At 48.1% G+C, this 14,158-nt stretch overlaps 1 protein-coding gene across 4 annotated transcripts in view; it reads left to right on the top strand.

Annotated features, from left to right (window-relative positions):
• Nucleotides 1–13,754, top strand: part of SUGP2 (SURP and G-patch domain containing 2) — a 14,139-nt gene extending 385 nt beyond the window's left edge. The window contains exons 2-10 of one of the 4 annotated variants that reach the window (XM_027664272.1): nt 918–2,573; nt 4,080–4,197; nt 4,828–5,306; nt 5,488–5,599; nt 6,117–6,634; nt 7,051–7,115; nt 7,823–7,959; nt 10,542–10,662; nt 10,841–13,754. In XM_027664272.1, coding sequence (XP_027520073.1) covers nt 918–2,573; nt 4,080–4,197; nt 4,828–5,306; nt 5,488–5,599; nt 6,117–6,634; nt 7,051–7,115; nt 7,823–7,959; nt 10,542–10,662 — 3,206 coding nt within the window. In that variant the 3' untranslated portion in view covers nt 10,841–13,754. Of the gene's footprint in view, nt 1–917; nt 2,574–4,076; nt 4,198–4,827; nt 5,307–5,487; nt 5,600–6,116; nt 6,635–7,050; nt 7,116–7,822; nt 7,960–10,541; nt 10,663–10,840 lie in introns of those variants that run through there. The other 3 variants (XM_027664271.1, XM_027664270.1, XR_003531073.1) reach the window with 3 other exon arrangements.
• The last annotated feature ends 404 nt before the right edge of the window (nt 13,755–14,158 follow it).

The raw sequence follows: 14,158 nt of genomic DNA, 5'->3' as shown, positions 1-14,158 counted from the left end.
AAAAAAAAAAAAAAAAAAAATCGGGATTTCAGACAAAGGAGCGGGTCCGGTTTCAGGGAGGTCGCCGCAGGATGGATGGAATTCTGGTGATGGCTGATAAGTTAAATCAATATAGGAGCTCACTGGGAGCCTTCGGGGCTTTGTGTCTCCCGTGTCATTTTTTGGAGGAAGGGCCGAAACCACACGAACGTACGGAAAAAAAGCGATCTCCAAATGATTTTTGCCTTCCTAAATTTAATGTATAAAATGCCCATAAAAATAACTCGGGTCACGTTGACGGGAATGTACGTTCATAGGAGGGTTTCAAAATGAGATCTGTTATTTTTAAAGTGAGCCCTGGAGAAATAATTTCTATTAAATGATTCTTTTTTTTTTTTTTTTCAAGTATTCTTTACTTTCTGCATTGAACTGCTGGAATTAGGGAATAGGGATCTTGGATACTTTTAAAGTCAGAAAAACTTGGAATTGCTGCAATGCTGTTTTAGATAATTTTGTATGAGTCTGGAGAAAATATGAGCCTCTGTTCAGCTGTGGAATTCCTCCACTCAGCCTGGGAATTCTGGGCTGGGTGTCAGGGTGGGGATCAGTCACAGGTTGGACTGGGAGGGCTTTTCCAATCTCAGTGATTCCGTGAAACAGCAAGTTCAAGGGAAAACTCAGATGTTTTTCCATCCGAGAAACCCCATTTTGAGCACAAAACCAGCATCTTGTGCCGAGAAAGCGATGAGCAAAAAAGAAAAAAGAGGGGTTTATAGCAGAACCTGTGCTAGGGAACCAAATGGGAGCATCCTAAAGTTAGACACGTGTATTTTCTCCAGTCATTTCGATATCCTGACTCCTTTAAGCCTCCAGGTACGCTCATTAAATGGTTTTTCTCAACACTACTGGCAGTGCATTGGTGTGTTCTCTCCCCCCAGCCCACTCCAGGCCCGTCCCGAGGCCGCGCTACGACGAGAGCTTCCACGACGGCGGGAGATACCCCCACGACAACCCCCAGCCCCGCCACCCCCCCGAGGAGTGGGGGGAAGACCCCCGGGAGGACTATCCAGGCCCTTCCTACAGGCCTGCGAGTCCCCTCCTGCGGAAGGACAACTACTACCACGAACAGTTCGGCCGCCCCGTGCCGCGGGACCGGCAGTTCGGCCGCCCGGCGCCTCACGAGCGGGAGTACGGGCGCCCAGCTGCCCAAAACAGGGAGTATGGGCACCCAGCTGCCCAAAACAGGGAGTATGGGCACCCAGCTGCCCAAAACCGGGAGTACGGGCGCCCGGCGTCGCGCGACCGGGAGTATGGACACCCGGCTTCCCACGAGAGGGATTACGGGGGCCTGGCTTCCCACGACCAGGATTATGGCCCTCCTGACTCTTGGGAAGCTGCCGGGCCACACGAACCCGATTTTAGCCCTTCGGATATCCTGGGGGACTTCAGGTCGCCGGGGCTCATGGAGGAAGAGTACGGCGGCGTGGAAAACCAGGAGTACGACGTGGAGTTCGGGGTCCAAGACAGCGAGTTCCGGCCCCCCATCCGGAGGGGGGCCGTTGGCAGGGGGAGGATCCTGAGGGGAAAGCGGCTCACGAGGGGTGTGGTTAAGGGTAAAGTGTTCAAAGGAGAGGTCAAAACTCCCCTCAAGAAGTGGAACGTGAAGAAACCGCAGCCGGGCCTCGATCCGCAGGCGCTGGAGCAGCCCCTGGAAGCTGCCGAAGAACCCGAGCAGGGACCGGTGCCCGTCCAAAAGCTGCCTCCACGACCCAATCAAAGGCCTGCCCTGGCGGCCCAGAGACCCATCCTCAGGCTCCCAAAGCCTGCCCACGTGTTCAGGAACCTCAGCTTCGACCTGGTGGATAAATCAGACATTTTTTCCACGTTCGGAGTGGAGATCATAAAGTGGGCCGGGTTCCACGCCATCAAGAACGACGCCGAGTTCTCCCGGCTCTTCGGGGCTCTCTTCGAGCTGGAGACAGAAACCTGTGCCAAAATGCTGGCCTCCTTCAAGTGCTCCCTGAGGCCAGAGCACAGGGATTACTGCTTCTTCACCATCAAGAGCTTGCAGCACGCCGCCCTGAAAACCCCCAAGGTGGACAACGAGTTTTTGAACATGCTGCTGGACAAGGGCGCCGTGAAAACCAAGAACTGCTTCTTCGAGATCATCAAACCCTTCGACAAATACATCATGAGGCTCCAGGACCGGCTCCTGAAGGGGGTCACCCCCCTGCTCATGGCCTGCAACGCCTACGAGCTGAGCATCAAGACGAGCGGCTTTGGGAACCCCAGAGAGATGGCCGGTGCTTTCGAGACCACCGTGTCTCTGTGTCGGAAGTCCCTGGCTCTCCTGGGCCAGACCTTTGCCCTGGCGTCTGTTTTCAGGCAGGAGAAGATCCTCGAGGCCGTGGGGCTCCAGGAAATGGCTCCGGCGCCGACGCTCTTCCCGAACTTCGACGACTCCACTTTGTTCGGGAGGGAGTACATTGAGAACCTGAAGGCTTGGCTGGAGAAGAGTGGGTACCCCATCCAGATGAAAAGACCCGAACCCGAGGCCACAGAGCAGCTTAAAACCCCCTCTGCTGACACGAAAGGTAAAAGGGAGGGCACTGCTCTGAGATGCTTTGCAGGATGTAAGTTCTTGGTGCTTTTTTATGGTTTCACCAGGTCAGGAATTGCTAATTGTGGGAATTCCGTGTAAATCCCCAGCAGCCGAGGCAGGGAGTTAAATGCTCTCCTGTTGTCTCCTCCCTCCCCTCTCTGGCACGTGCTGATACCTTAAATCCAGGATTTTCACCTCGTGCCCTTGGCTGCCCCTCCAGCCTCACCCCCTCGAGGTGGGGAGGCCAGGACCAACCTGGAACTGGCTTCATTACAGAGTAAGTATTTGCATATATGCAAATTTGGAGCTGTTACCATCACCACTCTTTTATCAGCTCCAGGTGTATTTTTTTTTGGAGATGTTTCTGTCCTCTCATCTACAGGAACACTTACTCTCCACTGCATTAGACCAGCGAGTTCCTCCTCCCTAAAACATTCCTGCTCATTATTCTGCTCATCTGTTTTTTTCCTGATTGAACTCCAGATTCTTTCAGATTGCTTTTTTTCCTAACTGAACTTCAGATCCTCTCTCAGGGAGGTTCCTGCAGCGCTGGCACTGGCTGACTGATAATTTGGAACGTGCCCTCTCAGGGCAAGCGTTCAAATAAACTTATTTTGCACAAAAATCCTTTTGGTGCAATAAGGAATTGCCTTTTTGAGGAGGACTTAACTTGCCCAGGGTGACCAAGGATAAGTTTCTTAGACCGTGGTGCTTTTTTATGATAATGTGGTCTAGAATCTCATTTAAAGTTTAGAGGTTTCCTTAATTTATTGTGGTTTTGGAAGGGTGCACTGGGAAGAGTGTGGTCACAGGTCAGGGAGGGGATCCTGCCCCTCTGCTCGGCCCTGGTGAGGCCAAATCTGGAGTGCTGTGTTCAGCTCTGGTCTCCACACTTCCAGAAGGACAAGGAGAGGGTCCAGCAGAGGCCACAAAGGTGATTTGGGGTCTGGAGCATCTCTCTGATGAGCAGAGACTGCAGGAGCTGGGCCTGGTTAGTCTGGAGAAGGGGAGGTTGAGGGGTGATCCCATTGATCCATAAGTGTCTCCAGAGGGTGTCAGGATGGGGCCAGACTCTGTTCATGGTGCCCAGAGACAGGACAAGGAGTGATGGCCCAGAAACTAAAACACAGCAAGTTCCAGCTCAACGTGAGGGGAACTTCTTTCCATGGAAGTGGCAGAGCCTGGAACAGCTGCCCAGGGAGGGTGTGGAGTCTCCTCTCTGGAGACATCCCAACCCCACCTGGATGTGTCCCTGTGCCACCTCTGTGCCAGGGGACCCTGCCTGGGCAGGGGGCTTGGACTGGGGCACCTCCAGAGGTCCCTTCCCACCCCACCCATCCTGGCATTCTGGGATTAAGTGCAGCCTGCTTTCTATTAAAACATGTTGAAAAATTGCAAGTATCAGCCTGTCAGAGAATAAAAAAACCCAACATATCCACGCTCTGGCGACGAGAATAATCAGTGGCTGGATTTAATTGTATTTTATGTCTTCCAACAGTCCCACAACGAGCTGATAGGAAAGTTGTGGAGACAATTGAGCAGCTGGTGAAGAGCATCGTGTCAGGAACCTTGTCTGCCAAAGACAGGAGTGCTCAGAAGAACTGCCCTGAATATTGGTGGGTGTGCTTGAACTGTGTGTTGTAATGACCCCCCTCTGATGAAGATATTTGGGATAGATGTAATTAGGCTCAGCCTTTCCCTGGGTGGAAGATCAAAGCCCTATTGTGTGTTTAATCAGATTTTTTTGGAAGATGTTTCCTGAGCTAATTATACTTCCCTGGTATCCCTGGAAATGCTTCTGTTGCGGGGAGCAGCTCACGTTCCTTTTGATGTGTTTGTCAATCCGAAGGCAAGGTGTTAGAAACCAAATTTGCATTTAGGAGGTGAACAAGTAAAAGCAGTTGATGTGAACACCCAGGAAGGCAACAGGCTCAGGGATTTGGTGTTCCATGAATAATGTTGGAAAAGGAAAGCTGAGGCACTTCCAAGCGTGATGATCTTTTCACATGACAGTGTCTCTTCACGTGTGAGCTGATTAATTACCACCCAAATGATTTGTGTCAAACCCCTGCTTGCTTTATTTGCTTGGCACACTTTCCTTGCTGCTTCAGACATGGAATTGGCTGTTATTCCAAGAAAAAAACCTGCTGAGGCTGGTGTAGAGACACCTGGAAGAAAGGGTGGATTGCTGAGCTTCTGATGCTTTCAGCTCGGCTTTCATTTCGTTTCTGTGATTTTTTCTTCAGGTTCCTGTCTGATGAGGACAGCCTGGAGTACAAATATTACAGACTGAAGTTGTCAGAGATGCAGAGGAGGAAGGAGGAGGGTGGGGAGGGCAGGACCCCAGAAGAAGCTGCCACAGAATCCATCAGGGCCCTGCTGTACGCCAGGAAAATTGCAAGTATTAAGAGAAGACTGTTCAAGAGAAAAAGGCCTGGAGTGCTCCCCCAGCGTGGCACCCGAGGAAGGAAGGTGAGGAGAGCAACCATAGGGACACAGACTGTGCTTTCAGCTGGGACAGTGCTGAGGCACCAAGACAAACATCTTCCAGGTCCAGCCCAGGTCTCCAGCCTGTCCCAGCAGAACTCTCCCCTCGTCCCCACCTCGTCCCCACAGCGTGGCCCCGGCTCCGAGGCCTCTCTGCCAGCAGAGGAAAGGGCAGATCCCGAGGATTTATCAGCACCACCAGAGCTTTTCCCACCGCTGGCCTCTCAGTTTCCTGATGGTAAGTGAAGATTCGGGATTGGCTTCGGAATTGTCGGTGATGGGAGGGAACAGCGTCGAGTGTGTCCTGCTGGATGTTCTGAAAATCATTTCTTGTGCTGAAGCTGGTAGTTCTCAAGTGCTGTGACCTCCCAGCCGTGCAGGGTTTGTGGGAAGCTGACAGAACGTTTGGTTTCTTGCAGTGGATGCCAAAACCATGGAAACTGCAGAGAAACTTGCCAAGTTTGTGGCTCAGGTAGGACCAGAAATCGAGCAGTTCAGCATAGACAACAGTGCAGATAACCCAGACCTCTGGTGAGTAACTGCACCTTTCCCTGTGTCCTTGGGCTGAGCAGAAACCTCCAAATGCTCCTCCTCCCTTTCATTGTTTGCTGAGATGTCTGTTTTTATCTGGTGTGTTTAGGAACAGAGGATTTGGGGCAAATACTCCCTGTTGTCTTCAGCACCTCCGTTCATGGTGAATATCCGAAATAACCCGAGAAAGGAAAACTGCTTCTCCAAAAAGCACATTTCTTCCTTTTATAAACTAAATAATCAGCTTGAATCTTGAAACAGTGCCCTGCCAAACCGTTTTTAAGAGAATCCCACTGAATTCTTCACAGCACGGTTTGGGAAGTGCTGCTGAACATCAGAATTGAGGGGAGTAGTTGCTGTTTGTGGTGCCTGTTGTCAGGGAACCCTGAAATGACCTCTCCAAAATCAACCAGAGATTTATTTCTAATGCCTTGCTTCTCACACCAGCTAAAAGATCTTTTTCTGATGCTGTTTTGACTGGTTTTTGGGTTGTTGTTGTTTTTTTTTTTTTGCTCAGGTTTCTACAGGATCAAAACAGCTCTGCTTTCAAATTTTACCGGATGAAGGTCTATGAGTTGTGTCCCTCCATCAACTTCAGCGCTGTGTCTGAAGCAGCTGAGGCTGGGGAAGGTGCTAAAGCTGGAGAGAGGACTTTGGATCTTTCAGAAGAGGAAGAGGAGGAAGAAGAAGAAGAAGAGGAGGAAGAGAACGAGGAGGAAGCCGAGTTTGAGGAGGACATTTCCCAGCCTTTGGAAGAAACGGAGCAAGCAGAGGAGGGAGACGAGGAGGACGTGCCAGCAGGTAGAAGTGTGGAAAACCTAGATGAAGAGATGGTTTCCAAAACAGGAGAGGAAATGTCAGCAGGTGAAATGCAGCTTTCCAGCCCCTCTGATGGTGCTGTACCAAATCTGTCGACACAGGCACCGGCCGCTGCCCCCGGCACCCCCTTCCCCCGCAAACGAATCAGCAGCAAGTCCCTGAAGGTTGGGATGATCCCTGCCTCTAAAAGGATCTGCCTCATAGAAGAACCAAAAGGTGAGCCTCATCCAACAGGGAATTTGTAGGCAGTGGCACAGAGCTCCTGGATTTTAGGTGGGTGGTTGTTGGCCGAAAGAATTTCGGCACAAGAACGAAAACAACGTTCTCTTTAAATGTTCCTTACACTGAATAAGCCATATAACAGGTTTTCTCTCATGGTGCAGTACAGAGTTTGTATCAAACATCATCCCTCAAATATTCTCTAAGTATATATTTATTCTCTAAGTATATATTTAATGTCTTCTCCTCTTTTTTTTTTTTTTTTTTATTATTTTATTCTGATCTTTCTCGTTGGTTCTGACTTCAGGCCCAGGTGTTAAGAGTTAAGATGTTCTTTTGGGATGTACTTTTGGGGTCCTGTACCACAAAGGTTTTTCTTTGCAGCTGATTTTTGTCCCTGCTCTGCCTTGCAGTGCACGAGCCTGTCAGGATTGCTTATGACAGACCTCGGGGTTGCCCAGTTACAAAGAAGAAGAAGGTAAAGAACCCACTTGGTTTGCAGCTGCCCCCTGAGAATCAGCTCTTCTTACAAGAGGCAGCCCCAAAAACATGTTCTCTACCATGAAATCAAACTAAAACCTGCAGAACCTGATCCTGGAGAGGTCTGGACTAAACCTGAGGAGAGCTGTGACTCCTCCTAAAAACCTGTTGGGTTTAGGTTTTAAATACCTGCATCAGAGTTAAACATTTCATGATGGGAGCACTATTGAATAGCTGTGTGTTCATCTGCTATTAAAAAAAATATAATATAAAGAAATGGGTGCCTTGCTGCCTGAAAAACATGCTGCACTTTTCCAGAATTGGTGAGATGTTATTTGGCTGCTTCTGTGTTTGCAGCAGGGATTCAGCCATCAGATCACTCAGTATTCATTATTTAAAAAGCACAGATACTTTTGAAAATACAAAGGTGTGCTGTTTGCCATCTTAATAATGTAATTAAACAGTCTGAGAACCCGAAGGGGATATTTTTTTGAACTGGCAAGGTTCAAAACTTTGATTTTTTTTTTTGTTCTGTGGAGCTGCTGAAATGCTGCTCAGGAGCTATTTCTGTAGATCCAGAAATTCAAACCCACCCAGTTTGTGGCGGGGTGGGGGTGGATTTTGAGGTTTGTTTTTTTTTTTTTTTAAATGATCTCCCTGGATAACAACCCACCTTTGTTGTTCTGTTGTCTTTCCTCTCCATAGAAACCAAAAGATTTGGAGTTCTCCCACAAGAGGCTGACACACAGGAACGTGGGGTTCCAGATGCTCCAGAAGATGGGCTGGCAGGAGGGACACGGCCTCGGGACACGAGGGAAAGGAATCAGAGAGCCTGTAAAAGTGTATGTAATGGGAACACAGAGCTCTGGCAGCTCTGGAAAAGGCTGGGAATGCTCACAGTGACTTTGTCAGGGATTTTTAACACGTTATCCCGAGGATCTCCTTGCACATAGAGTATAAATGGGATTTAGGAACGTCACACATCTCTAGGTTTAGGCAGCTCATTTGTTGTCACTCTTAATTATTTGATTCATTCCACTGCATGAGGAAGGAGGTAAGTGCACCTGCCACGAGGTAAGTGTGTGTCTTCCCTGAAATTTTGGGGGTTTATTCCTCCTTTTGTCATTTAAAGTTGCTGTTTCCAATGTCCACTGCTGCCAGAGGATGGATAATATCTCCTCATGGATAACATTCCCTTATGCTTAATATCTCCTCGTGGATAATCCCTCCTTCACTCCCCAGCTGAATAAGGAGCAGAATATTTCTTTCTCTCTGAACCCACATAAATTTCTTTCTCTCTGAACCCACACAACCAACTTTCTGTCTGTGGTTTAACAAAAATCTTCTTTTCTCCAGGGGTTTCCGTGTCCTCCTCGTGCCTTGGCCATTTAAAATGGGTTATGAAACGATTTCTTTTGGTGGTTTGCTTGGTTTTGTTTTTTTTTCCAGCAGCCATAATTATATATTTCCACATTTCCTCCTTCAGCAGGAAAAAGGCAGTGAGGAAGCAGCTCGTGCCACCTGTAGCTCTTGTGCTCAGCACTCTGAGAACCTTGGGGTTTTTACTTCCCAAACCTGTTGGGACCAAATCCAGGAGGAATTCGTGTTGTTTCTGTAGCTCCTGGCACAAATTTTGCACCTGACCACGGGCTAATTAACTGTGTCTGGTCTGTCAGCCCTGCACATTCTGCAAGTTTCTGGCCACCTTTAATTTTTAATGGGGGAAAACACAGGTTTTCCAGCTCGAGGCCATTGCTGATCACTCTTGGAAAGAACTTCTGTTTATTTTACAAAACCTGTGGTGTGGAGAGAAACTCTGAGACTGATTTTCATGGCATGCTCTTCTCTTTACTTCCCCAGCCAAGGACAGTCTCAGTGAGGACAAACCCAGTGCAATTTAACATTTTCCTTTTCCTTTTCAGTTGTTTTGATGCAGGGTTTTTTTCCACTTTTTGATGCATTTTTTTCCCCATTTGATAGCTCTTTCCTCCCCTTTTAAAACTGCTCTCCACTGGTGACTTCTTTAAAAGTCCATGTGCTGTCTGATCTCATTCCCTGGGAAAAAGGGATGGATTAATAGTTGGAGAGACTCCAGTTCTTGTGTAGCAGAGCCTTCCTTAATCATTATATAACAGTGATCTCTCAAACTGGTGCATTCAGGCACAGCAGCTGTTAAAGGCACAAACTTGAGGCTCTTTCTGTGTTGGGAAAACTTAAAGCTCATCTCTGGCTCGGAGAGAAAGTCACATTTGCAGAGAGAAAGTCACATTTGCAGAGAGAAAGCCACATGATTTCTGTTCCTGGAAAAGTTACTTGAGTTTCCTGGTGACTCCTCGTGGAAATGGTGGCTCCTGATATTTTCAGTGGGGTTTCCTGTTCGTTTTTTGAGCTGTTCCCTGCCCTGAGAGCTGGTTTGTCACACCCTGAGATATTTAAAACGTGAGAAACCAGAACCACACTCAAAGGCAGAACGTTGTTATGGGACAGACCCTCCTCTGAGTAATTATCTCACGCCTTTGATTGGTTTTTTATTCTAAATCCTTTATCTGTGATAGATAACAGTAATTTAACTGGCCTGGAAGACAGACCTGGCACAGAGGATCCTTCCTGGGGCAGAGGTTTTGTTAATCTTGGCTTTGTAAGGTCTGAGTTCTGCACACACAAAGGCTGGAGTAAAAGGGTTTTAGTTATTTCTGTCTCTGCACTGCTGTGGGTCACCCTCTCCATCCTGGAAGATGTTCTGATGTTGTCAAGGTTTCTCTTCTCCCCTTGGCACGTTTGGGATGAACAGCTGAGTTAATGGCTCATTTTTCTTGGAAGGGCAGGAGCTGCAGGGTCTGTCTGTGGTGGGAATTTTAAACAAGCAGAATTATGTTCCCTCAGCCAAACCTCCTTTTCTCCAGAGCTCTGTGGTGTTCCCTGCTCGTTCCTCAGAGTCTCTGCCCTGGGTCACTTTTGAAATATGAAAAGAACCAAGGTCACTTCTGCCACTTCTCCAGCATCTCCCCGTGGCTGGAGTTCAAAATCCATGGAAGAATTTGACCTGGGAGATGATTTACACCTTCACTGTGACGGGAGCACCTTCTCCTGGGTGGGGTTTGCACGTGAAATGGGAGGTGGGGATTGCTTGAGATGATCACTGCTCCCAGACCTCTGCTCCCCTTCTGCCCCAAATGAAGCAGAAAGACTTTCCCCTTGAGTTATGACTTGAATTATGACTTTCCTGTTGAATTATGACTTTCCTGTTGAATTATGACTCCCCCCTTGAATTGTGACTCCCCCCTTGAATTGTGACTCCCCCCTTGAATTGTGACTCCCCCCTTGAGTTGTGTCTGGGTTGGAAGCTGTTGTTTCTCTTTTTTTTTTTTTCTTCTGCACGTTGTCCTGGGCTCAGAGTGTTCTAACTCTCCATTTTGCTCCCTAGGGGTGCTACCTCTGCAGGGGAGGGCTTGGGTGTTGCAGGGGAAGAAAATAAAGAAGATGCATTTGATGTTTTCCGTCAGAGAATGATACAAATGTACAGGCAGAAAAGAGCAAGTAAATAGGTACGTGCCAAGGCCACTGCCAACATTCACTCCCAGGGCTGGTTAAACCTTCCCTTTCTGAGAAATCAGTGCTGTTCCCATGAGTGTTAGCTGTGCTTTTTGAACATTTCATGAGAGTCCAGAGCTCCGGTGAAGTGCTTTGAACTGCTGAATTACCCCCCAAAATCTTGCTTTCTAGGTTTGACATAAAGAGACTGGCTGGCTCTAAAGTGCCTGGGAAATGCAAAGCTGCTGTGGGAAAGATCTTCAGCAGAGTATGAAGAGCACTCTGGTCTCTGAGTAGTGGACTCCAGTGCTAATGTATTTAAATATCCTCCAAGATTCCAGTTAGCCTTGTGTTGTGCAAGCTAACAGCTTGGGTGGCATCTTCTGAGGAAGAAACAGCTGGTTTGGGCTCAGAAGTGCCTGGTTTTACCTCTCTCTCTCTCTCTTTCTCTTCCTCTCTCTCTCTGGCCAAGTTTGCCTGTTTTGTGATGAGATTCCTCACCCCAAAAAAAAATGGAATAAGTGACATGAGAACCACCATGGGCCTGGTTTGGTTCTGGCCCTTCCTGAAAGCAAGACCCTTCTCAAATTCAGACCTTTTGTGAGGCAGTTCAGATTCTGTGACCCTGCATTTTGTTGAGGGGTCCAACCTTCCAACCCACTTCTGCACAAAGCTGTTTCCTCCCCTCCCTGCACCAGTTTTCAGAAGAGTCTCCACCCCTGTGTGTTTTATTTGGGGTGGGAGTCCAGGCTTTTTAGTGCAGGGTGAGCAGCTGAGTCCATCCCAGTCTGACAGCACCAAACCCTTCCTGGGAAAGCTCAGCTGGGAAGGTTTTTTTCCTCGCAGTGAACAAGCTGTACAGTTCTAAGTGTGCTTTTTGTTTGGACACAAATTTGCAGCTCTGCCCCAAGAAATCCTTGAATCACTTCTTTTCCCTCTCCAAGGAGTTTTAAGTCATGAGGGGGGTGCAGGTTCATGTGCCTGCAGAAAACACTGAAGAAAACACTTGGAAGTGGATCATCACTTTTATAAGACCATCAGTTTAGAGAGTCATTTCTATCAAACATCTGCTTTGCAGAAGTTCTTTGATTGAAAAATCCCAACACCTAAGACAAAAAACTTTATACTTTTAAGGGACTATTCCAGAATTTACTGAAAGAGAAGGCTGGATTAATGAACAAAAAGTTTTACCTGCTTGGTGAAGCAGCCCTGAAGACGTGGAAGATTTAACAAGTGTTACCAAAACAACCCTCCAAGGTCTGATCACTCATCTTTCCCTGGCTTGCACATCACTGAGGCATTTCTGAGAGGGACAGAATTGAACATGGCACTTTCTAGTGCAATCCTCCATCCTGACCTGTCCAAAACCAGCCCCAGGGCTTCACTTGAGTGTTTACAGCACCCAAACCTGCTCCCACTCTTTAAAGAGCTGCTCCTGGGCTGACCAGCAGCACATTCTGCTCTCCCCATCCTTGCAGAGCACCCCCAGGGATGTGGCAGCAGCTCCAGTTCCTGGCAAATCTGCAAGATTTGTGTTCTTTGCTGTTCAGAGAGCCTCATTTTGCTCTTCCTCCACCAAAAAGTGGTCGCAGGGGAGTGTCTCCATCTCCAGTCTCCCCCCAGCAGCAAGTTTTCCTTGCCTGGCAGCAAAGCACTGTTAGTTTATCAATGCAACTTGATTTTTTTTTTTGGTTTTTTTTTTCCTTTACTGACTTTGAAACCAAAAGGAACAAGATCATGGCGTTGTGCAGTTTTCTGCTCACTCAGTTTTGGTTGCCTTGAAGCACAAAATCACCCAATAACACCACAGAGGAACCCACTGGTGGCTCCGTTTTTCCACGGGTGTGGAGTTTTTTTCCCACGTGTCTTCACCTCCTGCAGTGCAAGAAGCTGAAGCACAAAGGCCCTGAATACAAATAAGTTTATCTGGTGGTCAGATTTAAGGACATTTTGAGAGCCCAGACATTTCTTGGACCGCAGGGAAAATCCTCAGTCCCAGTATTTGGCGGTTTGAGCTGTTTAACTCCTGTTTGGGTGTGGTTTTCACTGCCCCCCCTCCCTTTCTTTCCTGGGCCTAACCAGTGTAAAGCTTGAGCCTTCCAACGAGATCTCCCAGTCCCAGTCTGGCTTGGAATAACTGGAACCAGCTCTGTTGGCCTCTGATTTATCCCTCAGACCCACTCCAGAGGGTTTAGCTTTCCTCTTAGCCCAGGGGTGAAGCTGCCAGTGCGTTGCTGCCCCTGATTTTTTATATCCCTGCACGATTCCAGTTCACCTCTTCTTTCCCATTTCCTGCTTTGGAAGAAGGATCCTTGATTCCATGGCCTGTTATTGCCAGGGTGGAGTTGCAGGCTGGAGTGAAACCCAGCCCTCAGCCCCAGCCCAGCCCTCGGGGCTGCTCTGGTTTAACCCGAGTTAAACGGGCACAGCCCCCCTGGAGGTGCCTTTGCTGGGCTCCTGCTCCCCTCAGTCTGGGAGAACCCTTGGAATCCGGGCTGGGAAGTGGTGCTGCCCTTCCCTGAGAGTTCAGCTTAAGAGTTTAAAGCTGCCTTGAGAGTAAAGGTGCACATTGGGAACCTCCTGAGCTGGAGCGTGGCCTGTCTTGTGCCAACCCCGAATTTGGGAGCTGCTCTCGGCTCTGGTGCCGAAATTCCAGCGTTGCTCCCACGTTGGGTTCACCCTTTGCCACTTGATCTTGTTTTTTGCCAAGAGCTGACCTTGTACACTCCTCCTTTGGTTCTGCCCTGCCTTTTTGCAGGCAGCTCTGAGGAGCTGTAAGATGTGAAACGTTTGTGATGCAGACACTTTGCCTTTGCCGGAGGTTTTTACAAGCTTCTTTTCTGTTATTTTAGTTCCAGGCTCTCTTCCATGAAGACTGCAAGCTTCAGTGAACATTTTAACTAACTTCAGTGGTGTGTCTACTGTCTTTTGGTTGGGTTTTGCCATTAATCCTGTAGAGAATTTGCTCGTTTCTGTCCCGTGCAGATGCAGCAGTGCTAAGCCAGTGGCAATGCATTTCCCTGTAGTGTAAGTAAATAAAAAAAAACAACCCCTGTTAGCATTGTTAACCCTTTGAATAGCTGCAATAAATGTAGAACTAAACAACCTTCTGGGTTTTAAATGTTTTTTTTGCTTGTGAGTTTGGCCATTTGGAAGAGATATGCATCCTTTTGGCACTAACCAGTGGGGTTTGGGGTCGTGTCCTTAGCAAAGTGTGAAGCAGGATTTTGGGAGTGTCTGAGGGAGGGAAGCTCCCTCTGTTCTCTGCTGCTAAATGTCTCTTAACCTTGAGAACCCACTAAATCACTTCTCAGTTACTTTTCTCACGTGGCTTTTGGTGCATTAAATCCACCCCCACCATTACTGTCCACAGCTGGAATGCCAGAGTTTCCCCTCTATATCCCAATTTCCCAGGAATTAACTGTCTCTCTGATTTCCTTGCTGTGCTGACTTTGAAAACAGCAGCAAGTTTTTCTCTTTCCATACCTCTGTGGTTTTTACTGTTGCCTT

The sequence above is a fragment of the Corapipo altera genome, unplaced genomic scaffold, assembly GCF_003945725.1.
Source record: "Corapipo altera isolate COAL_440 unplaced genomic scaffold, ASM394572v1 96, whole genome shotgun sequence".
Taxonomy (NCBI): domain Eukaryota; kingdom Metazoa; phylum Chordata; class Aves; order Passeriformes; family Pipridae; genus Corapipo; species Corapipo altera.
Note: the sequence above shows the minus strand (reverse complement) of the source record. Positions and strands in the feature narration are given on the sequence as shown.